At 39.3% G+C, this 25,575-nt stretch overlaps 1 protein-coding gene across 1 annotated transcript in view; it reads left to right on the top strand.

Moving 5' to 3' along the window:
• EYS (eyes shut homolog) overlaps nucleotides 1-25,575 on the top strand; it is a 1,110,009-nt gene that overhangs the window by 792,668 nt on the left and 291,766 nt on the right. Inside the window, exon 35 of the mRNA XM_074819828.1 lies at nucleotides 2,969-3,119. Within this exon, the coding sequence (XP_074675929.1) occupies nucleotides 2,969-3,119 (151 nt within the window). The remainder of the gene's footprint in view (nucleotides 1-2,968; nucleotides 3,120-25,575) is intronic.

Below are 25,575 nucleotides of genomic sequence, written 5' to 3' on the forward strand. Positions count from 1 at the left end.
CTTTACCTGGACATTCCCCTTTCCTTCCTCCTCTCCCCCATTTGTTTTATTACCTTTTTACCATTTTATGATAATCCCAAACATGTCATTTAATCATCACTAACAAATGTCATCAGGTAAGGACATTATGTAAAAGGATTTGGATTTCATGCAGACATTGTCATGTTTAGGTACCGTTATCCCAACAGTTATCAAATTATTATCTGACCTTTCCATCCTTCCAACCTGCAAGGCATTGGGCAATGGATTTAATACTGTTTAGACAGAACTCATCTTCAGGTTATAATTAATAGGCCAGTATCTAATCATTACATTTATGTGAGTACAAATGAGGAAACTATGAACTATTACTGCTGGGCTGGACTGAGGCACAATTACTGGTAGCTTACCCAGCAAAAGTGCTTGAGAGTTCCTGTATGCATTTCCACATTTATAATTATGCAAAAAGCTCTGTCTTCTTACTTGACCTTTAAAGCACCCAATGTGCTGATTGTAGAAAAAGTATTTTAAAAGCCTGATGGAAATTTCATAGAGTGCATATACGAGTCGGTGATTGTATCATCAGCAAATGCTAAACAATAATGGTTTAAGGTTGTTATTCTAATTTGGCCAGACCCTGCTAGATTCAATCAAGCACAATCAAAGGTGCATGGCTGACATTCTAACAAGCTTAGGGCAAAGGCAGCTCATGTTATTGAATTGAACTAACTTGTTTTCTGATATAAAGTACTGGGAATTAATTTCAAAATATGTTTATATATGCGCACAAAAATATCTCTTCATATCCATCATATGTGCTACTAAGGACAAGCTAACAAATATGTCTAAAGCTAATGTGAAAAGAAGTACATTAGTAAATAGGGTGCTTGTGTAATAGAAGTACATACATGGTCACATACCCAGTTACACCATTAGCATCTCAAAATGTGTAGAAGAAATTTAATAGTAATTTGAAAAAAATAAAAAAAGTTGTCTGGGGAGCTTTCCTTCATTTAGCACATCTGTTAATTAGTTTAAAAAAATAAAAAATGCCTGTCAGTTCCCCTCCTGACCATCTTCCACTCCAATCATAAGAATTATATTTCATTAAAACAAGTCTGATTTAAAATATTTCAGAAAGAGTTTTATCCTATTATTATGCTTTTATTCATAAATATTATGCCCTTTTATCAGAAAAAGAAGAAATTTTTTATATTTAAAAGTCAATATCTTTTTCTTAGAACTTTCACCACAGCTTTCTCCTGTAAAATGAATATATCCAAGATGTTACACTGGGTTCAAGCCTTAGGAAAAACTGCTTGATCGTTGCAAACAGAGCTACTGAGAATGAATGTATGGGTTACACATATTATCAGCAAGCTTCCTTTGTAAGCAAATAATGAAAATAGTGTGCTGCAGAACCTTGTGGATGTGCTTAGACATACAACCATTGCATAATATCTGCAAAACATGGTAGGAGAACATTCCTTTCCTTGATTGCAGTTTTGGCTACAATTTTCTCCTTTTTCTCATTCATGTCAGCTATTAAATAGCAAGTTTCAAAAAACTTTGCAAAAATCGAGGTGACAACAAAATATCCCCTGAACTGATCCCTTAAGAAGTTTATTTTTAGTCCACAGAATTAAAAATCCAATTTATTTCTCTTCTTTAATGTTGATTTTCGCAGCAAAACAAAAATTTATATTCTTCATCTGAAGTTATTTACCATAAGATGAACAGGCTGTTTTGCTTATAAAAACATTTATAGTCCTTTCTGTTAAAAGGCTAATACCATGTTTGCCTATTTTTCTGAAAGTATCACCAAAAAAAAATTGTGCAGAAAACAGAGAACTGTTTGCAAATGTTGCTAATGTTCAGTCTCTCTTCTCTCAATTAAAAAATGATAGAAAACTTACCAAATAGTATCTGAGAAATCTTTTATATATCATTATCTGACAGAAGATATCAAAGAAAACTTTCTGTTGTCTTATTGTAACTAATAAGTTTCAGAAGGTAATTTTGCATTATCAAAGATAAACTGAATTCATACTTAGAGCATTCTAGCTAAATTACAGACTGTTGCTTTTATAGGGGGTTTTTTTGTATATGCTATTTTCACATAGATTATTTTCTGGCACCTATATTACAAAGGCACTTGAATATTTTTAAACATACAGATGACTGAGTTCTGATTTGTTTTGTGTGCAGGGAGAAGGACTGGCTGAAAGAAATTCCTACGTGAGAGTCTCTTGTTTAGTTTTGGTATTTCTTCACTGTGCTTTCTTTCATGAAGACGAAGTGCTTGCTGCCAGTTAGTTATTGTAATGTAAATGAGCTTTGCATCATTAAAAAGAAAAATTGAAGAAAACCAAGTTGTTTACTTTGCATCTTCAGTTTATTGCTAACAATTTATGCATGCTGTTAAGAGCAACACTGTTAAGAGGGTGTGTGGACAGGGGGAGGGAAAGGGAATGTATTAATTTCAGGGACTAATATTACTGCCTTCAGTTTTAGTAATGATGCTTTTGAAGATAAGTATTACAGATTATAGTACATCTACACTGTCTAAGATGCAGTTTATTTTAAATTGCTTTTTTGGGTTATCTTTTTTTGTGATGTAAAAGAAGGATATTTAAAATATTTGAGGTCAATAGATGTCTTTTTTCCAAATTACAAAGCCTTCTTGTTATTGTTATAAATTGTCTAACTTTTTTATTCAGCCATTATTATATGCTTTGGCTTTTTTAGCAATTGCACTGCTCAGATTTACAATATAGCTTCATTTTAATGGAAATTCAAACCCCAAAGACATGCCAACTTACAGCTTGTTAAACAGCTTCTTTTATGTTTATGGTCTTTAATGTAAAAACAGCTATTTACTTGATTTCCTTTCCTCATTGGTTTAGTAACAGCCTAATTAATTTGTCAGATAGACTGTAATGTAAACTATATATGGTGGTAAAATGTGCCTATTTCTAAATTTATGTAGGCAAGGCATGGTACCATGTGAAGCAGAAATGTCAGTCCTGGGGATATCTGCAAAGACAAGAATACCTAGAAATTTCTGGTCCAGTTCACACTGGCTTGAAACAGGATCCATATTTGTTGGTGGTTTGCCTCATCATTATGCAATAAAACAGGTATTTTTAAAATTATTATTTATTTTTATTTAAGATGTTTGATATTTTCGGGAGTGGCATATTGAATAAGATATAACTGCAGAGATATAAACTATGCAAAAAATAAAAATTACTTACAGATTTTTGAGGATTACACCTAAGAGATGAGTATGGTCCTTTGCAGAGTTTTGCTGGTGTGTAGAACTTTGGTGAATGAAGTGTACAGATACAGCATTCTGGCCTAACGTTATTATGATCTGTAATCCTGTTTGCCTTGAGTATGCAGAGTTAAGTAGCAAATATGATCAAATTTAGAGGGCGTACCTGTTACCTCTTGCTAGTTCTATGAAGATGTGAAAAGTATAAGTGCACTGGGTTCCATAATGAAAAAGGCTCTCTGCTTGCATCCTGTGCTGGCACAGATCACTGTGTGTAAAAATGAACCAAGCAAGAGAGAGTTAACCTGTGGAACTGCATTAATGAATGAGAGGTATGTTATAGGGGCTTGAATTTGTGGGGCTCTGTATGAAGCTAGGGTAACAGCACATGCAGGGGTGAGAAGTAATATGCAATAGGGCTAGCACAGAGCTAGTGAAGAAGAGTATACGCAGGGTCATGCAGATTGGTGAGAAGTGGATCATTACTGAATTGTTGTTATGGAGGAAATTGAGGTAGAGTAGTCACAATAACAGATACCCAGCCCCTGTAATTCATTTGAGGCTTCACCATACACCCAGGGGACACTCAGTCCAGCTCCTGGTAGTGTGGCCTCTGTGCAAAGCAGTTCCCAGATGGCTCAGCCTTCTACATCTTGTCAGGTGTCTGAGTATGGAGTGCCCCTCTGCACCCAAGGGCCTATTGCCATAACTATGTACAAATTTTTTTAAATTAAATTGTGGCATAAGGTGCCAGTGGCCTTGCAAGTCACATAGCTCCAAATTAATCTCTGACTTTTCCCTCATCTAAAACCAACCAGTGTTGCTACCTGAATTATTTCACCCTCTAGTCTCATGTCCCAAATGTGTTGACAGAATGTAAAGCTGTTTATCATTACATAACAAAGATTATCTGTAAGTCTTTATTTATTTTCCACACATAGTGGAATGAACTAAACTGTGAACGTTGGGTTGGTGTAGTCCAGGTCTCAATTATCTGAGCAGTGATCTTTGGATAAGTGTCATCCCACAACTGTGACAAAGTTAATCTGCAGGTTTTTTTGTTTTCCCAGTGCACAGCAGAATCATATAGTCAGAGCTGGACATCCAGATTAATTTTCTAAGGCACACTTAAGGCTAGATTTCACACTGTGACAATTGTTTTAACCTTTTTATTTCTGCTCTGTTCTTCGGTAAGTGAAGGTCATCTTATCATAAGGCAAATACATTCATTTCCAGCAAAGACATGGTTTTGATGCTTTTATTTTAATGCAGCATTTCTCGATTGCTTTCACCTTATAATAAATTGTACAGTAACCAATGAAGTGACAATACTGTTGAAAACCAGCTTAAAAGTTCTTGTGAGTAGGTGTTTTTAGGGTTGCAAAGTACTCAGCCAAAAGTATACTTCTAAATATCATATACTGGCATTAAAAGAACACATCAAATTGTATTTGTAGTTATATAACTTTTCCTTTAATTCAAGCGTTCATATGAAAACTATCCATTCATCTGGAATATTTTATCCTATTAGTTGCATATAAAACTTTATTTACTATAGAAATGTATCTTCAAGAAATTTTCTATACTAATAAGATAAAAAAATTACATTTTCAATGTTTAAATGACCTGTCTTCTAGAAGCTAAAATAAAATGTTTTGGGGGATCCCCCACATAATTTATAGTGAAGGCTTAGAGAAGTTCAATCCGTGGAGTGTATTTAGGAGTAGGTAAAAAAGCAATTTGTTTGAGGGTTATACATAATAATGTGTATGTGAGAAGGAAGTTTGAGATGGTAAATAGCTTCTCACTAGCTAAAGGCAAAATAAAATCCAGAAAAATAGGTTTATCTTACACAAGTTAAAATAGTGATAAAACACAATGGCTTAAAGGTAACTTACTGCTAAAACATTTTGCCTATGTATTTCTTGGATTGTCATATCAAGATGGGCTTGCTTTCTTTAAGGATATTGCAGTTCAATAGATTATTCTGTTCTTAATTCAGGTTTAACAGGTGAAATGTTATGGTCCATGCTTGTTATTTAGATGTGATAGGTGTGGGACGTGTGCAAGTGCTCAAGCTGGTGATACTTAACCTCTATTAGTACTTGGAAAGCATTTGTTCATATAACTTCCCTGAAAGGTAAAAATATATCCTCGATACTCAGTTGCCTCTCTAGTTTCCATGAAGCTTTTTTGCAGTTCGTTGCTTTCTGTTTGAGATTACCTCAGCCTTTTATTTCACTTCATCTTCTTTGCTCCTTTGTGATTTTTGTGTTCATTTTGATCTTAGTGTCTCATCTTGCTTAATTTTTACTTTTTTGTAGCTTTAGACAAGTTTAATTTTCCTTGGCTTTTCTATCAAAGTCTGTTGGCTATAAGCCACATGCAGTCTATAAAGGCTATATTTTTCCTTTTTGTCAGGGAATGGAGAACTGTCTATCCAAGTTCTCTCTATGTGGGCTTTTCAATCCCAGCAGTAGGAAGCCACTCCAGGAAGTTTCTTTCTCATTAGATTTGACCCAGGCAGTCAGGCTTTTATTGTAAAATCTTCACCATCCCTGAAACAGAAAAGGTCTGTTTCTGACCTTCATCCTGCAGTTTTCTTCAAGGGAGATTTCTGCTCCAGCTGAGACTCAGCTTTTTCTGGTAAATGCTCTGATCGTTCTTGGAGTCAAGTCTGATAATGACCCTTGTGATATCCATAGTATCTGCCTAATAATACATTGTCTTGTTTTAGATGAGCTCCTTCTCTCACTGGAGTAGTTTGCTCTGCTGTTGGCTCTCCTACCTTCCAATATTGTGGAAGTTGTAGAGAGCACTGACTTCAGACCCTAGACTGCTTCAGCTTCTGTCTAACAGGAACTGCTACCTGTCAGTGACAGAAACTGTTGACACAGGAGTTCTGTATTACTGGAATTGGCTCAGCTACACTATTAATTTCCAGTCTAGATTCCTCTTCCTTTCTTTATCAGTGAAGTTTGATATGATCTGTGTAGCCCTCAGGTTAAAATATTGTGTCCTCTGAGGATTTCCTGTACTACAATTTCCTAATCAGCTCTCAAGTGTCCATGCATTTTTTCCACATATTTATTTTTTGTCTGTATGTTTATTATTTGGTATTGCTTAGAGTCAGAGTGCCCTCAACATGTAAGGCAAGGTACGACAATTACTCTCTGCCTTTCAGTCTCAAAGAGTTGAATCTTCTCAAAAAATGAGGGGAATTACCTCCCTGTCCTGACTGCTTTCCCTTTTGTTCTTTAATGCCATTCTGTATATGTGGTACTATAACGGGTAGACTTTGACTTTTTTTTAAGGAAGAGAATTGTTTCAGTCTTCCTCATTAGGAAACCATAGGGTCTTTCAGGCCTTATTAAGGGAAATTACTGTTTCTCTGTATGTACTTATTGAGGTGTTTTGAGTCTGTTCTGAACCTGACTGGCATTCTGCCTATTATACACCATTTTGACCAAAAATAGCAATAAACAAAGTCATAGTAGTTCTAGACTGGAAGGCTTCATAAGCACCAACTACATATGTTTCCACTGGCCAGGCTATTTCATGTTTCTAGCACGCTATCAACAGAAGTTTGAATTTCCTTCCTAGTCACCCTCTACTAATTTCCCTGGTTGCTGTCACAGCTTGGGAAGACACTTCAGGAGAACAGATTACAGCCTTACCCTCAAGGCAGTGATACATTTAAATGAACATCTGGGCAAATAATGTCATAATAGATTTCTTCACCAATCAGTAGCCTCAGATCTTTCAGATCTCTGTGCCTAGTCATTGGTGGGGAGAAACACTACCAACAGTAGAGCAAGATAAAGTTATGGACTACTTGAGTAAACCAAACATATAAAGTATCATGGGGCCAGATGGGATGCATACAAGCATATGCCACTGGATAATTTTATCACAAGGCCACTCTCTATCACCTCTAAATCAGAGGAGGTTCCTTATGATTGGAAAAAGACAAATGTGATGTCATGTTCTTCTTCAAAAAGATCAGGGAGGAAGATCTGGGGAACCATGAGCTGGTTAGGCCAGTGGCACAACTCAGTTCCTGAGACAACTGTAGAAACAAATGAGGGACAAGCAGGTCCTTGTGAACAACCAGCATGGATTTACCAATGGGAAACTCTGCCTGACCAGTATGATTACCTTCCATGTTGAGACGACTGGCTTTGTGGACAAAGTGGATATTCCTTATGTTTTTTCCCAGACTCAATGTCACACCCAACTCCTCTCTCTCCTTGCCCCGAACAGCACAGGGGGATAGGGAATGGGGGTTGTGGTCAGTCCATAACAGCTCATCTCTGCCACTCCTTCCTCATACACATCTACAGTTCTCTGATGTTGTGTACCCACAGGACAAAGATAGAAAATTTGCCTGGGCAGGAATTCTGAAGGATCTGAAGACATGGGTAGAAAACAAGATAACAGATACACACACTGAAACATCTTGGACAAATTCATCCAAGTTCAAGCACTGCAAACTGTTTCATGCACAGCAGGAAATTGTTTTTATGACTCTGCAAACTGTCCTTTTCAAAGTTTAGTGGATCCATCTGACAGTGTAGGAAGGCAGAGCTCAACAGTAAAGAGGAAAACTAAACCATAAATAGCTGACTGGCAGACATCTTGTCCTGATGTCTCTACACAGCGAAAAAACTCCAATTCTGTGACAGCTTTGTTTATTACTTATTTTTAAACCATATCCTATTTCTTCATTAAAGAATGTGACATGCATACTTCAGACTTGTCATATCTAAGAAACAGGTAAATGGCAAAATCAGTTAAACAGTTAAATAATGTCATCTTTTTCAAACATTGGGTTTTTAAAGCTGTTTACGATAACTGTTTTCTAAGACTTGAAAAACAACAGGGGAATAGAAACCAAATTACACACAGAAAAAAGACATTTTAAATTAGATATTGAAAAAAAGAATGTATTATTTCTGAAATCTCAAGACATGTTTCAGAATAATTAATTTCATGCTAGCTTTAGTTTCATTAATTGTTTACAACAGCTTGTTCCTCTGCAGAGAAGATTGATACACTCAAAGGGAAATTAAAGATTGTTTTCAAATACCTACAACAACAGTTGATTGCAATAATAGTGTTATTCCTGCTTCTATAATTGCTCCAATAATTTATATTTCTAGACTTAATAGTATTTTAGTATTGAGAATGTGAAATGTCATTATATCTTCACATTCCTTTTAAACATAAGCAGTTCTCTATAATTAAACTTTGCAAATATTCAGTCAGGGAAGTTTCAGAAGGAAAGGAAGCTTATGTACCAGGAGAACAATCTTTGAAATAAAGTAAAGATAAAAGATTAAGTGGAAAGTATGCAAATATATATGTGGGCATTGGTATTCTCATGTTACCAATGGGGAAAGAGCAACAGATAATTGAATGATATGCTTGGGGTCATAGTGCGTTAGTGTTGTAACTAAGATGAAACAGAAATCATTACACATCTAAAGTCTCTCAGACTACTAGCACTGGGTGAACCTTTTTTGCAGTGGAACATATTTTAAATACATATCTACAAAATATGCTCTTCATATTTAAGAAAACATATAGTTTTCTTATGAAAAAGTGTGATATCACAATCAAATAATGCTATGAAACTGCACAATAAGTCTCAGAATATTCTCAGGCATTATATGTAGATAAAAATGTTTTAAACATTTTAATAAATGATTACTAAACCATACAAAACTACATTCTTTCTGTTGCAGTTACTGTTTAATTCCAGCCAGCAACTAAGCACCACGCAGCCACAGAATAGAAAAAAAGTGAAATTTGTGGGCTGAGATAAGAACGGTTTGATAACTAAAATAAAATACAATAATAACAATAAAATATAAGAATATCAATAATAATTATTATAATTTTGATTGTAATGAAAAGTAATATAACAAAAAGAGAGAGAAGTAAAATGCAAGAAAAGACAAGTGATGCACAATGCAATTGCTCACCACCCACTGACCAATGCCCAAGCAGCGATCCGACCCTCCCAGACAACTCCCCCCAGTTTATATACTGAGCATGACGTTCTACAGTATGGAATATCCCTTTGACTAGTTTGGGTCAGCTGTCCTGGCCATGCTCCCTCCCAGCTTCTTGTGCACTCGCTTGCTGGCAGAACATGGGAAACTGAAAAATCCTTAACTTAGGATAAGCGCTAATTAACAACTAAAACATCAGTGTGTTATCAACATTATTCTCACAGTGAATCCAAACCACAGCACTGTAACAGCTACTAGGAAGAAAATTAACTCGATTCAAGCCAAAATCAGGACAGTTACTCATCCACCAAATTCAATGACATTGAGTGAAGAAATAGACAATGTAGAACAGGTGTCACAGAATACAGAATCAGGCCCTTAATTGGGAATGATCTGAAAACAGTGTGCTGTATGTTACAGCTGCTGTGCTTCCATAGACCAAAGCAACAGTAATACCTCTCTAACTGTCTAGTTAGATATAGTTTATGATCCATTTCCCTTGCCAGAGCATTGCAAAGCAGTGGGAGAATTTAGTACAATCTGTGCACAGTGTTCAGGTTTGATTATCTGGCATTCACCTTATCTGATAAAGGTGCAGAATGGGGCTCTGACAGTAACTTTCACATAATAATTTATAATAATATTTTATTTACATGATGATTTAACATCCTGCTACAGTAGTCATCAGCTGTGAGCAAACTGAAGTAGTCCAGCCCCGCTGCGCTGCAGTGTTCAGCTTGAGAAGATTCCTGGAGAAGCCAGCAAGGAAAGTACATGGAATCTTTCATAGGATTCCAAAGCATACTAGACAGTCACACGGCTGCAACTGTTTGCTACAGTGATATAAGAAGGAGTGGGTAGTTTGAAACTTTAGAGGGGGCAGTTCTTGAAACTCCACATTTTTCCTGTTGGTTCACAGCACATCTGAAATTGTCACACTTAATTATTAAGAATCATGTGATTTGTAAAACCATTTTATTTTGACAGAATTTTGACATACTGATTGCCAGTCAAATTGCCCAATCTGTTCATAGAGTCCTCTAAGTCTAAAAAAACCTGCTTCAGTTTTCTTAATTTTTTTTGTCAGTGCATACAATGAGACCTGTAGACTGGTTATAGTTTTTTCATTAGATCATAAATGAACTTGGCAATTGTTCAAAGAGTATTTCTTATTTGATATAATTTATAACATCATCTGCTCCATGAGTTTAAGCTGTAGCTCAGAATAGACTACGTGGGAGCTAGTTGCCAGGCATTATTCTTCACTCAAGGTACAGTGGAATATATATGCTTAGCTTTAGTCACTATGCACTTGAGTTTGAGGTTCTGTTGTGATACAGAAAATGAAAGCGAACAGTGTTGACTCTTCTACCCATCTTCATGTGGTTGCAGGGCTACATTGTGGAAACTGAGTTGTTCCTGTTTGTATCGATTCTAGTGCCTGCATTTTTCAAAAATGGGATGAAAATATTTGTCCTTTTATTTATGCCACTCTCTCTTAATTTGACTTTTCTTACACACATTATATGTCTTCTAAGTCTGCTCTGTTTCAGGTTTGTGATTAAAGTATTCAGAAAAGCTTTAGCAGAGTGTTTGTTGGTTTGAAATACATTGTACATCCTGAAGAGTGTCTGATTTCTTCTTGGATCTTGACATGACAGCCTTAGATCCTGACAAGTATATTCTTTCTAATGTCCTATTTAGGATATGCTCTGGATCTGTCTTTGTATCACCTGAATGCTTATTCTTCCTCAAGATATTTTATATATTTATGTGCTTTCATAAATAGACAGATAAAGATTAAATAGATATTTGTCACATCACCAAAAATACATCTTCTACATGTCATTCATTTTTTATTGACTGCTGTCACATTCACTGCTGCTCATTCTTCTTTAGATTGAGAAATCGTGGTCTACATGCTTTATTCTTATATGATTAATCATTTCCCTGAAATCACGGGATCTGTCTCTCAAGTGAGGAGATAATTCTGCAATCTTCTGCAGGGAGCCACTGTTCTGACTGTTCTGAATAGTTTGCTGTGATCAGCAAACTTTTTCACCTCAGTACTTCATACATTCGCAGATAATTTGTGAATGTGTTTAACAGCACAGGATTCTGTTGGCAGTACGCGTGACAGCTAATCAGTGTGAAAACTTACCTAGTATTTGTAATTTTTGTTTCCTTTCTTTTAACCAGTTTACTAACCCAAAAGGAGACCTTCCTGTATCTCCCATGACTATTAATTCTCTTTAAAAACTTTTGGTGTGGACGGATGTCAAAATATTTTTGGAAATTCAATTAGCTATGTTATTCAATGATCCTCTTGTATAGGACTATTAATGTGTTCAGGGAATTTTAATAGTTGAGGAAGCATAACTTACTTTTACAAAATTTTACACTGATTCTTTATATCATATTGTTCTGTGGTTTTGCTACTTACATTCTTTATTACAACTTTTAGGAAATTGCCTCTGAATATAGATTTGCTGGGGTTTCATTTGCTTCAATTGTTTTGGCCTTTCATTGTCCCTTTTAAAAAACTGGTATCATATTTGCCACTTTCCTGTATTTTGGTACCAAACATGATTTAAGTGAAAAGTTACCTACCATCTTTGAACACTTCCATGATTCCTACTTTTCATATTATAGGAAATTTTGATGGGTACTGGAACAAGCACCCCAGGGATCTGGTAGAGTCCCCATCACTGTCAGTTTTCAATATCCAATTGGGCAGAGTACTAGATAATCTCATCTAAGCTCCCTTTCCCATGAAATGTTGGACCAGATGATCTTTCAAGGTCCCTTCCAACCTGGGCTGTTCTATGACTCTATGGATCTATTAGTATTTTTTTCTGCCTAGAATAAATTCTATCCCAGAATCTTTTGAATATGCATAGCTGTAGCTTTAATTTACCAGATATGTTCCTTTTACACCCTCCACCCTCATTTTGGCCTGAAAGATGTGGAATAGTAGTCTTGTTTATTCTGTTATTTTGTCATTCAAGATGCTTTTTTTCTTAAGTCATGCTTGATTTTTTTTTTTTTTTTTTTTTTTTTTGCTAGAGCGTACATGGTTATCTGAACTCTGTGGAAGTGTTTTTCTCTAACTTGCAAGCATTTTACCCATTAGTTTTTCTGTTTATTTTTATCCTTACTAATTTTGTCCTGTTGCAGTTAAACTATTTTTGGTGGATTCTTAAAGGGTGTTTTGCTCCCAGAAGAACACTGAAGTTGAGTATATTATAGTTGGTGGTTTTAAATGCTGGGGGGGTGGTGGTGGTGGTGGTGTAGTATTATTATTATATATTGAAACATATCCCATGCCTAGCTTAATGCAAAATCAAGGGTTATTTCTCTTGGGATTTCTCTAATGGTTCAAAAAAACCATTTTTTACAACATCTAAAAAGGTAGTACCTGCATCATATCTTGTCATGATTTCTTACCAGATTGCTTGGGAGTAATTAAGCTCTCCTATTGCTGTGTTTTCTGCCTTACCCTTTCTAACCTGTTTGTGTATATAACAAGCACTATCATCATCTTGGTTACGTGATATACAATGTAGCTCTAATTTTGTATTTTTCTTTCTGCATGAAATTTCTGTGCAAAAGGACTTGTGCTGGTTTCTATATATTTATTTGACTACTTTATTTATATCGCCTTCTTTTCTGTTGTAGCCTCCACCTTACATGATTTTAATCTTGCATCATAATATTCCAGTGTTTCTTTTTCTGCCATCAAGATGTTTATCATATTCTTATTGTTTGACTGCTTCTTTTTCTTTTTAGAATTCAGATGTTTTTCCCTCTGGAAAAACATCTTGTCTTTTGAAAAGAAACAATGGCTCAGTGGTTTGACAGAAAGGGAGTTGTATTTAAAAGCACACAAATTGTTCGTATTATATTTTTTTTGTAACATATTTATCTAGCTTAGTTGTATCATGTATATTTTGAATGTGAATTTTAGATATTTTGCAGCAAGTTCTGGATGTATACAATGCTTCCACATTGGGGTTCTTTGTTACTAGTGTGCCAGTAGCCCTTACCATCTAAGTGTGTGATCTTGCTAGGTCTTCAAGGCTAAACAATACCAAGAAGTGATACCATCAAGGAAAATCTAAGATGTTCCTGTAATACTGTATTACTTGCTTGTGTTCTTCCTTTCAAGTCAATCTGTGTTGTAAAGTCTGCAGATGATGATCTTGGACATTGCAGTATCTGAGATACCAACTTAAAGAAAAGAAGTATGTGCAGAAAGCATTGTAGTGAATAGCACCACATTCTATTTTTATTTTTTTCTAATTACATTAATCAGTATGTTTATAGGTATATTATTGATTTGTTGATGTTTTTTATTACATCTGAATATGCTCGTGTAAGTGTTTTGGAGAACTTATTATTGATTTATCTGCTTGAAATAAGTTTGAATTCTTCCTGGAGACCAGTTTTAGTAATGGATGATCCTTAAAGGTAAAAAAAAGAATATCCCAGCTCATGCAGAAGTTTTGGATTCTGCTAGTGTCATGGTTTGAACTCAACCAGCAGCCAATCACCACGTGGCCAGTTGTTTACTTCTCCCCCCACCAGTGAAATACGGGAGGGACAAAAAAAAAAAAAAAAAAAAATTTGTAGGTTGAATAAAAAGAAATGTGGTAGTAGTGACAAAACAACAGTAACAATAGTAAGTCCAAATGAGTGAAATACAACGCAGTGGCTCACCGACTGGCGACTGGTGCGCAGCCTGCCCCCCTAAAAGTGATCCCGACCACACCAGATATCCCATTGCTGACCAGGAAACCAAAACCCAAACGGAAAACGAGAGAGCACGCATCCCCTTTTATACTGAGCATGACGTCACATGATATGGAATACTCCAATGACTGATTTGAGCCCAGCCCTCTAGCTGTGCTCCTTCTCAGCCCAATGAAAGTTAACTCTATCCTGGCCAAAACCAGGACAGCTAGTTATAATAAAATCTAAAACTAGACTATATTAATTAAAATGTGCAATAAATCTTTTTAGTATGCCTAATAAATTCCAAATTTATAATATTGAAAATACAGAATGGAAGACATAAAAGTAAGTATAAAGGCCCCTCAATTCTTTTTATTCAGTTATTAGTACAATTTTCTGAATACTTCTCAATAATTTTATATTGAAAAGTTCATAATAATTTGGGTGATTTTACTAGTTAAAGAACACAGAATCATAGAATGGTTTGAGTTGGAAGGGACCTTAAAGATCATCTAGTTCCAACCCCCCTGCCATGGGCAGGGACATCTTCCACTAGATGAGGTTGCTCAAACCCCTGTCCAACCTGACCTGGAACACTTCCAGGGAGGGGGCATCCACATCTTCTCTGGGCAACCTGTTCTAGTGTCTCACTACACTCACAGTGAGGAATTTCTTCCTTATATCTAATCTAAATCTTTACTTTTTCAGCTGAAAACCGTTACCTATTTTCCTGTCACTACTATCCCTGATAGAGTCCTGCCCCATATTTCCTGTAGGCCCACTTTAGGTACTCAAAGGCCGCTCTAAGTTCTCCTTGGACCCTTCTCTTCTCTAAGCTGAACAACCCCAACTCTCTCAGCCTGTCCTCATAAGGGAGATACTCCAGCCCCCTGATCATTTTTGTGGCCTCCTCTGGACCCGCTTGAGCAGGCCCATGTCCTTCTTATGTTGGGAGCCCCAGTGCTGAACACAATACTCCAGGTGGGGTCTCACAAGAGCAGAGTAGAGAGGGAGAATTGCCTCCCTCTACCTGCTAGCTACACTTGCAACCCCATCCTCAGCTTTCCTGCACCACTGAGAGCAGGAAGCTATCAGGAGCAAAGCTGAGTCTGGGAAGAAGGGAGGAGTGGAGGAAGATGTTTTTAAGATGTGGTTGTATTTCTTACCGTTTGATTGGCAAATTAGTGGTGGTAGTGATGCTGCTCAAATTGAATTGATGTTCTTTTTCTTCCCCAATCAAATCTGACTTTTGCCCCTGATCATAATTAGTGAGTCATCCCTCCCAGTGTTTGTATAGATCTCCAAGCCTTTTGTTTTATTTTCTCCTCATCATCCCTGAGGGAGAAGGAGTGATCAAGCAGCTGTATGGTACTCTGTTGCCCTCTGGGCTTAAACCACAAGAGTACCTCAGCCTTCTCCATATCCTGGGTAATCAGGTCTTCCATTTCCTTCTGGAGAGGTCCCACATTTTCCCTAGTCTTCCTTTTATCACCAACATACCTATAGAAACTTTTCTTGTTGCCCTTGACATTCCTGGCCAGATTTAATTCTATCAGGGCTTTGGCCTTTCTCTCCTGATCCCTGGCTGCTAAGACAGTTTCTCTGTATTCCTCCCAGCCTACCCACCCTTGTTTCCACCTCTGTAGGCTTCTTTTTTGTGTTTGAGTTTGTCCAGGAACTTCTCATTCATCCATGCAGGATGGCATTCTTACCTGACTTCCTCTTTGATGGGATGCATTGCTCTTGAGCTTGGATGAGGTGATCCTTGAATATTAACCAGCTTTTTTGGGCCCCTCTTCCTTAAAGGGTTTTCTCCCATTCTATTCTGCCAAGTAGATCCCTGAAGGGACCAAAGTGCTTTCCTGAAGTCCAGGGTAGTCAGCTCTCCTCGTTGGCTCCTCTGTCAATTGGAGAAGGAAATTATCATCGATGCATTCCAGGAACCTCCTGGATTGCTTATGCTCTGCTGGGTTGTCTCCCCAACAGATATCAAGGTGGTTGAAGTCCCCCATGAGGACCAGGGCTTGTGAATGTGAGACTGCTCCTATCTGTCTATAGAGGGCCTCATCTGTTCAGTCTTTCTGGTCATGCAGCCTGTAGCAGACCCGCACTATAAAGTCACCTCTCCCTGCCCTCCCTTTAATCTTGACCCATAAACTCTTGGTCGACTCCTCATGCATCCCCAGGCAGAGCTCCATGCACTCCAGCTGGTCACTGACATAGAGGGCAACACACCCTCCTTGTCTCCCCTGCCTGTCCTTCCTAAGGAGCCTGTGTCCTTCCATTCCAACGTTCCAGTCTTAGGAGCTGTCCCACCACATCTCTGTGGTGCCAATAAGATTGTAGCCTTGCAGGCATGTGCACCTCTATCTCTTCTTGTTTATTCCCCATGCTACACGCGTTTGCATAGATGCATTTAAGTTGGGCCCCTGATGCAGCTGACTTACCGGCTGGAATTCCTTTGCGCTGCTCTTCACGTGCTCTCCTGCTGACCTGCGATCCCTCTCCAGGCTCTGGGCATCTTTTGCTGGCACTGACATCAAATTGGTAAGAATGGGATTGATTGATGTTTCCCTCCCCAGGCAGCTTTAGTTTAAAGCCCTCTTCACCAGCTTGGCAAGCGTATGACCAGAAATGCTCTTCCCTTTCTCTGACAGATGGACCCCATGATCCCCCAGTAGAACAGGTTTCTCAAAGCGAGTCCCATACTCTAGGGACCCCTGGCTGTGGCACCAGTCCTGTAACCATTTGTTGATTCGTCAGTTTCCACTAGCCCTTTAAACCCCTTCTCTTTGACCAGAAGGACTGATGAAAAAACTACCTGAGCTCCAGAGTCCCATATCATCACTCCCAGGCCCATGTAATCCCTCTTGATACTCTTCAGGTTGCTCCTGGCTGTATCACTGGTGCCTATGCAAAACAACAGCAGTGGATAATAGTCAGTGGACTGTACCAATCTTGGTAGTCTCTTAGTGACACTCCTGATATGAGCCCCCAGTAAGCAGCACACCTCTTAAAAAGTGCATCAGGTCAGCAGATGGATGTCTCCATACCTCTCAGAAGAGAGTTGCCTACTACTGTTACCTGTCCCCTTTTCTTAGTTGCACTGGTTGTTCTACAGGGAGCAGGTCAGGCTGCCTTAGTTAGCTCCAGCATCTCTCCTGATGTGACGGGTCTTTCCTCTTCAGTCTGAAGAGCGGTGAGGCAGTTCTGCAAGGGAACCTCAGCCTTCAGGGGAAGTCTCTTCCTCCTGCAGGTCCTTGCCATTGCAAGTTTCCATTCTTCTGCATTATTTTCCCCCCTCTCTCCCAAGTTTGCTAGTGGGGGACTTTTTGGCTGTTTGGCCATGGGCCGTGGTGCCACAGCAGACTGCGCTTGGAACCAGCTATCTAACTCCTTCTCAGCCTCCCTGATGCTACGCAGCCTCCTCACTGCCTCCTGCAGCTCAGCCACCTGCTGGAGGAGGTCCTTCACCTGGGCCCACCCTTTGCAAGCAGGTCTGCTGCTTGTCCCTGCTCCAGGAGAAAGGTCTGTGAACTTCCTGCAGTCTGAGGCCAGCTCTGCAGCCTCTCCCTTCAGCATCTCTGTCTGGGTGGAGGCATTGGCCACCGCTGGGGTCGATGGTGCAGATCCCCATCTGGAGCTGCAGCCTTTGCTCTCAGACGAGTGCCTGCCATCCTGCCCTGAGGGCCAGGTAGGATGTGTGCCCTTGGCCTGTGTAGATGGTCACAGAATGGTACCCAATTACTCGGTTGTGTGGACTTCAACCCTCTCCACTCAGCCAGTGGAATGTTCCTCTTTTGAAGAGATGTCCTCCCTGCACATCCTCCCACGTGAACTGTCGTGCCACACCCTGGCTGATTGAAGATTGCACTTGATATTTTATTAAGAAGATAGTTGAGAGAAGTATTTTTGACATTTATAATATCAGACTTCTTACTGATTGTGAACATGTATATTAGAAGTAGTCATATTTTTTCTGCCTTTTCTTCAGCTATATTCTGTAATAATTTCTTTTTCTAATTTCTTTAGAGTTGGTTTAGAGAAGTTAGAATTTCAGATGTGTATATATGTATATATGCATGTATTTAGTATTATATTATATAAATAGTAATATTAGTAATGCAGATACCAATATTATATTAACTGTTGATATTAATATTAATATGATGCTATATTGTATTGCTATTATATTATTAAAATTTTCCATAAAATCTACCAAAACCATAACAACATCATCTCAAATCAGAAAGCAAAAAATATCCTTCACTGTGTTAAGGACACAGACTAGAAAGTACTGCTGGTGAGAAATCAAGATCTTTTCTCAGTTATCATCTTCTGCATCAAATTAAAAGAGACACCCAAGGTTGTATATAAGTGATACATTTCACAAGGCTGTGCTTCACAGAAATACAAAAATTTCATTAATATGATCTTTATATGAAAAAAATGCATTTGCATTCCACATATATGTCAGCAGTCCACAGTATAAACTATAAGCAAGATTAAAAATGTAATTCAGTCTCATTAGATAATGCTACAATGCCAAGTTCATTATACTTATTACAGAGCTGCAGTTCACCCGAACCAGTGATATTATAGTTACACTATATTCTTGCAGAAAAGAAGCCAATGAACCTGAAGAAGTTCACAGCCCTAGGCCATGTGTGCTGCAGGCCTTAGCTAGGAGCAGCCACACTGAATTAGAACATTGAAAACAATGTGTTTACACTCCAAAACTCTGGGCAGAATCAGGATGCTGAGCCAAATAGGTTATTTCTCTTTCTTATTTGTATGACAGTCTTGATATGTATGGCTTTAACCACGTTCTCTAGAAGCTCTTTTATGCAGTTAGAAATAACCAGACCTCTCTGTGCATGGGGAAATCAAACTGATGAAGCTTCTGAGTCTAAAATTAAAGGAGTGTGGGGAGAAAAGAAAAAGAAAAAAACTAGCAAAGTTTCCTGCTAATCCTGAATGACGACAATTGCCACTGTCTCACTGAAATCCCCTCAGAATTTGACTTTATGGAACTATTTTTCTCAAAAATATTTTAATTGTTTCATACTTACAGTGCCTGAACTCAAATTTGTGTGTTCTAAATGCTCAAAGTTAACCAAATAGCAGCCTCAGTAAATTAAAAGTCTGATACAAAAGCATCACTGAAACTTTCTCTCTCTTTTTCTCTTGAGATCATTTTAAAAAAAAACATATGGGGGAAGGGGTTGTAAACAAACTCTGTATTTGGAGAACTTAATAAGAGATTTGAGTCCAGATTTCTGCTTAGTATGGAAGAAACATTTTCTTTCTTTTGACTAATATTTTCTATAGAAGGAAATAAGCATTTGGGAAATAAAAGATAAATTAAAAGAAAAATAGTATGGTATCATTCAATTTCTAAAGGCAACTGGTGGATGCACTCAGATGAATTAATATACCACTGTAAAAGTACATATATATTTGAAAGAAAGTACGTGTTGTGCATTCCTGAATGACACCAGAAGGTTTTTCTGTTCCAGTCCCTCTAGAGGATCTGCCTGAGCTCTTTCTCTCCTCTTAGTCCACATGTAAAATGCAAGAATATCTGCAGCCATTTCACACTGTACTGAGCTGAGATGCTCTTCTACTTGGTATTTCTTGCTCTGAAGTTGTCTTTGCCTTTTGGATTTTAGGAACTCAGTTTTCATTCTCTTTCAGCTTTGTGCCAGCTGTGGGTTTTTATCCCATTTCCTGAGACACATTATATTTTTTGTACTGACACCAATGGTTAAGTCTTATCTGGCAAGACAGGTCCATTGTGGGCATTCACCTGTTCATCCATTAGAGAAACTGTGGGTCTAGTGCTGAATGTGGCAGAGGAACTTGTTATAAATGGTATGGAGAAGACCGAGGTACCTCATGACTTCCTTGCTTTGGTCTTTACCCATAAAACCATAAAACTTCAGGAACCCCAGGCACCTAAGACCAGAGCAAAAGTCTGGAGCAAGGAATACTTACCATTGGTGGAGAAGGACCAAGTTAGGGAGCACTTAAACAAACTGGTCATATGTAAGTCCATGAGGCCTAACAGGTTGCACCCACAAGTGCTAAGGAAGATGTCTGATGTCATCGTGAGGTCACTGTTAATTATCTCTGAATGGTCATGACAATTAGGATACATTTCTGAAGACCGGAAGAGAGCAAATATCACTATCTTCAAGAAGAGCAAAGAAGGAAGATCTGGGAAACTATAGGTTAGACAGTCTCACCTCAGTCACTTGGAAGGTGGTGCAGAAAGTCCTCCTGGAAACCATTTCCAAACACATGGAGGACAAGAAGGTCATTGGCAGTCATCAACATGGATTTGCAAAGGGGAAATCATACTTCACCAGCCTCATAGACTTCTGCAATTAGATGACTAGCTTGGTGGACAAGGGAGAGCAGTGGACATTGCTTACCTCTACTTCAGTAAAGTTCCATGGCATCATCTCCCATGATATCATCATAGACAAACTGACAAAGTACAAGTATGGATAAGTCCACAGTGAGGTGGATTTAAAAATGGCTGAATCATAGAATCACAGAATAACAGAATCATAGAATAATCTAGGTTGGAAAGGACCTTGAAGATCATCTAGTCCAACCGATAACCTAGCACTGACAGTTCCCAACTACACCATATCCCTCAGCGCTATACCAACCTCCAGGTACACCTCCAGGGATGGGGACTCCACCACCTGCCTGGGCAGCCCATTCCAACGCCTAACTACCCATTCTGTAAAGAAATACTTCCTAATATCTAGTTTAAACCTCCCTGGCGCAACTTGAGGCCATTACTTCTTGTCTTATCACTTATTACTTGGTTAAAGAGACTCATCCCCAGCTCTCTGCAACCTCCTTTCAGGTAGCTGTAGAGGGTGATGAGGTCTCCCCTCAGCCTCCTCTTCTCCACACTAAACAACCCCAGTTCCCTCAGCCGCTCCTCGTACGACATGTGCTCCAGACCCTTCACCAGCTTCGTTGCCCTTCTCTGGACATGCTCGAGTAATTCAATGTCCTTTTTGTAGTGAGGGGCCCAAAACTGAACACTGTAATCGAGGTGCGGCCTCACCAGTGCCAAGTACAGGGGTAAGATCACTTCCCTGTCCCTGCTGGCCACGCTATTTCTGATACAAGCCAGGATGCCATTGGCCTTCTTGGCCACCTGGGCACACTGCTGGCTCATGTTCAGCCAGCTGTCAATCAACTCCCAGGTCCCTCTCTGACTGGCAGCTCTCCAGCCACTCCTCCTCAAGCCTGTAGCGCTGCTGGGGGCTGTTGTGGCCGAAGTGCAGCACCCGGCATTTGGCCTTATTGAAACTCCTACAGTTGGTGTTAGCCCATCGCTCCAGCCTGTCCAGGTCTCTCTGCAGAGCCTCCCTACCCTCAAGGTGATCAACACTCCCACCCAACTTGGTGTCATCTGCAATGATGTCATCTGCTTGATGTCATCTGCAATGACCAGGCCTGGAGTGTTGTGACCAGTGTTGTGACCAGTGGCCCAAAGTCTAGTTGGAGGTCAGTAGCTATTGGTATAACCCAGGATTCAACAGTGGGTCCAATACTGTTCAACATCTTCATTAGTGACCTGGATGATGGAACAGAGTGCACCCTCAGCAAGTTTGCAGATGATACAAAACTGCAAGGAGTGGCTAATTCTCCAGAGGGTCATACTGCCATCCAGAGGGACCTCAACAGACTGGAGAAATGAGCTGACAGGAATCTCATGAAGTTCAGCAAGGGAAATTGCAAAGTCCTGCACCTGAGGAGGAATAATCCCATGCACAACTACATGATTGAGCCAACTATCTGGCAAACAGCTTGGAAAAGGAGGATCTTGGAGTTCTGGTGGACAAGAAGTTGACCATGAGCCAGCAGTGCACCCTCACAGCAAAGGAAGGCCAACAGTGCCCTGCATCTGCATTAGGAAGAGCATTTCCAGCAGTTCAAGGGATGGGATTCATCCTCTCTACTCAGTACTGATAAGGCCACATATGAATTAATGTGACCAGTTCTGGACCTCCCCAATACAATAAAGATATGGACTTACTGGAGCATTTCCAGCACAGGGCCACAAAGATGATTAAGGGACTGGAGCATCTCTCATACGAGGAAAGGTTGAAAGAGCTGGGACTGTTCTTTTGATTTTGTGATCCCTTCCTGTCACATCACCCCAGGCCCTTTGCTTGTCAACACTCACAGAGATTTTCTCATCAGTCCCTCACAGGGTTGATGGTAACTCACTTCTTCCCTGTCATTCGTAGTTTAAAGACCTCCAGAGGTCCTTTCTGTGATTCTGTGATCCATCTCCGCTTTAACCACCAAAGAGAGTGCTGATACTTATATTGGGGTCAGTGTCAAAGCACATTTGCACCCCTCCTTCGTAATTCACTCTATTGAGTCTTTTGCTCTGGAGCCACAAGTTGGAACTTTCCTTCAGGGTATCTTCTATGCATTGTCATATTATGGCTATGTGGCCAGTGAGGAGACAGATACACCTGCCTCCTCACTGGTATGCATGTCTTGAGATGTGTTGTTCTTGGGCTTTGGAGGTTTACAGGTTCAGCCTGCCTTCTTCTGCTAAGCCGGTGTGCTGTTTGATCCTGGAAAATTCTATCCAGCATTCAAAGAGTTAAGGTAGACACAGTGTAATGGAAATTTTCTTCTATATTAGCCCATGCAAGATTATTTTCCATCAGTGAGGCCTTGCTTGGAGTCTGACCAGGCAATTTGGCAACTATTATCCTCTTACTGTCATCTGTAAAATGAACTACAATTGCTAAACCCCCAGGAATACTGAGTACCTATATGTATTCTGCTGTCCTTTTCCTTCACTTCCATGGCCACATCAGAGGAATATAGAAGCATGTGTCTCACAGGAAAGACGGATGTTAAGAGACTGACTGCTAGAAGAAAAGGCTTATTTTCTATTATCCCTCAGATCTCACTAGTGAACTCTTTGGGCTTTGTTCACCTATAAGAACTTATCAATAAAGTATCTGAAACTGCAGAATATATCTTGAATGACACCTTAGAGGACTTTTCGGCCACTGTCACCAATATTCCATAGTGCTGAAAACTGTTCATGATCTATCAGGTACCTCCTCCTGTTGGTACCCTTCGTACTTTTTGCACAGGGATCCCAAAGGAAATGGAGGGATCTACAGGAGAGAACTGATTTAAGTCCTTTGCTCCTTTAAAGCTATGTCATCCCATATTCCCTCACAATCTTTCTAATGACTCATAGGAAGAACAAGACAGTTTCTTTCTACCTTCTTTCCCTAGGTGCTCCTCAGCATCAACCTCAACAGTCATCTAACCAGCCTCACAGATGGCAGCTCTTTATCCATCATGGATTGTCTGCATTATTCCCACCAGCTCATTGTTGCATATCAGCAGCCTTAAGTATGTGTTGGAAGACTTGATACTATTTCTGCCTTTTACTGCATGCAACTACAACATCATCTACCATCTTAAGGTCCTCACATTCAGTGCTTGTCCTTAGATACAAATGCTCATTTGATTAACTTCACCATCCTGCTACCTTCTACGCTTCTGTCAATTTTCAGGAGTGTGGTGGGTTGTCACTTGCTAAGCGCCAGATGCCCACCTAGCTGCTTGCCCACTCCCCCTTCTTAACTTGACAGGGGGAGAAAATAAGACGAAAAAGTTTGTAGGTTGAGATAAAGACAGGGAGATCACTTACCAGTTAACATCATGGCCAAAATAGACCATTTGGGATGACTTATCTTCTGCTGAGCACATTCAGTCCTTTTTATCCAAGAGCTTTCCATGTTCCCAAATTATCTGATTTACCTGGAAATGTGTCAGTGTGTATGTGCGTAACACCTTGTCAGGTACCTTGTCAGGTAGTTCACCTTTGTTTGCCTGTTGCTCATGGTCCAGTCTGGAAGCTGCTTTTTAAAAAGTTACTGTTATCTTGAAAGTGGCAGCACACAGCATTATTGGATGGAGACCACATTCAAGCAGTCTGTTACACAGGATCTGTAGTTTTGATGGAGCTATGCCTTCACATTGTCATCTCAGAAGTGGATGCAATTCATGAAGAATACCTTTGAGAACTGTAGGTATAGGTTTGCCATCACATGTTATACAAACAACAAAAAGAAATAATTTCCTTTGTCTGGAAGCAATAGAGCTCAACAGATGGCATCATCTGTGAAGATGACATTTCAGTAATTCCTCTGTGTGACTCTTTGAGATCCTTTTCGGAAAATTTCACCAGGTCTGGTTGATGATAAGTGAGAATTAAGGCTTAAACAGATAGCAGATAACTTTCATGAGCCCTTAGAGGACGTGTTTGGTATCAGTCCCTTCCAGCAAAGCTTAACAGTGAAGTGACTTAATACAGCAGTGCTCTTCAGTGCTTGCATCCCAGACATCTGTCGTCTAATGACTTCAAGGTCCTTCCAGACACTGACTGAACATTATACTGTTTCCAAACTGCCTCCCAAAGCTTGGGAGGATAGGCAGTAATCATTCATTGCATAATTGTACTCCTGGATCTTCTGATTGCAGACTACCTACTTGGACTGAAAATGTATACAGGCACACTTTACTCAAAAAAAAGTTTCACACAGAAAATTCACATGCAGTCTTCAACTACATTTGTATGGCTCCACACTGTGGCTTACACTTCATTTTCAGTCTCTTTGTAAATGGTGGTCACTACACTCTCCCTTTATAAACGATGAAGAGGAACAGAGAAGAGCTAGGGTTTACCCTCAGGAAAGGGGATGTGTTGACCATGCATGCCAGCAGATACCAGTTAGTGGCCTCTAATCTTCCTTTATAGCTCTTGTGATATAGCCTGATGATGTAAACCTAAAAGGGAAAAGTGCAACAGCAATTACTTCAGTGTAGTTTAAGTAGGACCCTTCCAGCTTCAGGACAAACTGCCCATTTGACAAGGCAGAAATATACAACTAATGTAATTACCCAAATGACCCTATCAATCAGCAGTTCCTTAGATTAGTTGCCCACTCTTTCCTTGTGTGTTCGGGAACTGTAGGTTCGTCTCTTGCAGAGTGGTTCTTTCTGCAACTGATGGAAATGCACGAATATTACCTTGTGTTTCTTTATTCATTCCCTGCAACACACAGATAAAATCAAGAGTTGATCTCCTTTATCTGTAAGTTTACTCATCTGTTAGCTTGTTTTTGATAACAGTAAATGTCTAGTCATAAGCTCTAGCAATCTAACCACAAAACTCAAGTGTGGTGGGTTGGCCCTGGCTGGACACCAGGTGCCCATCAAAGCTGCTCTATCACTCCCCTCCTCAACTGGATAGGGGAAAGAAAATATAATGAAAGACTAGTGGGTTGAGATAAGGACAGGGAGATAACTCACACATTACTGTCATGGCCAAAGCAGACTCAACTTGGGGAAATTAATTTAATTTATTACCAATCAAATGAGAATAGGGTAATGAGAAATAAAAACTAAATCTTAAAACTTCCCCACCCCCACCCCTCCCTTCTTCCCAGGCTCAACTTCACTCCCAATTTCTCTACCTCCTCCCTGCCAGTG

The sequence above is a fragment of the Strix aluco genome, chromosome 3 (assembly GCF_031877795.1).
Source record: "Strix aluco isolate bStrAlu1 chromosome 3, bStrAlu1.hap1, whole genome shotgun sequence".
Classification (NCBI taxonomy): Eukaryota; Metazoa; Chordata; class Aves; order Strigiformes; family Strigidae; genus Strix; species Strix aluco.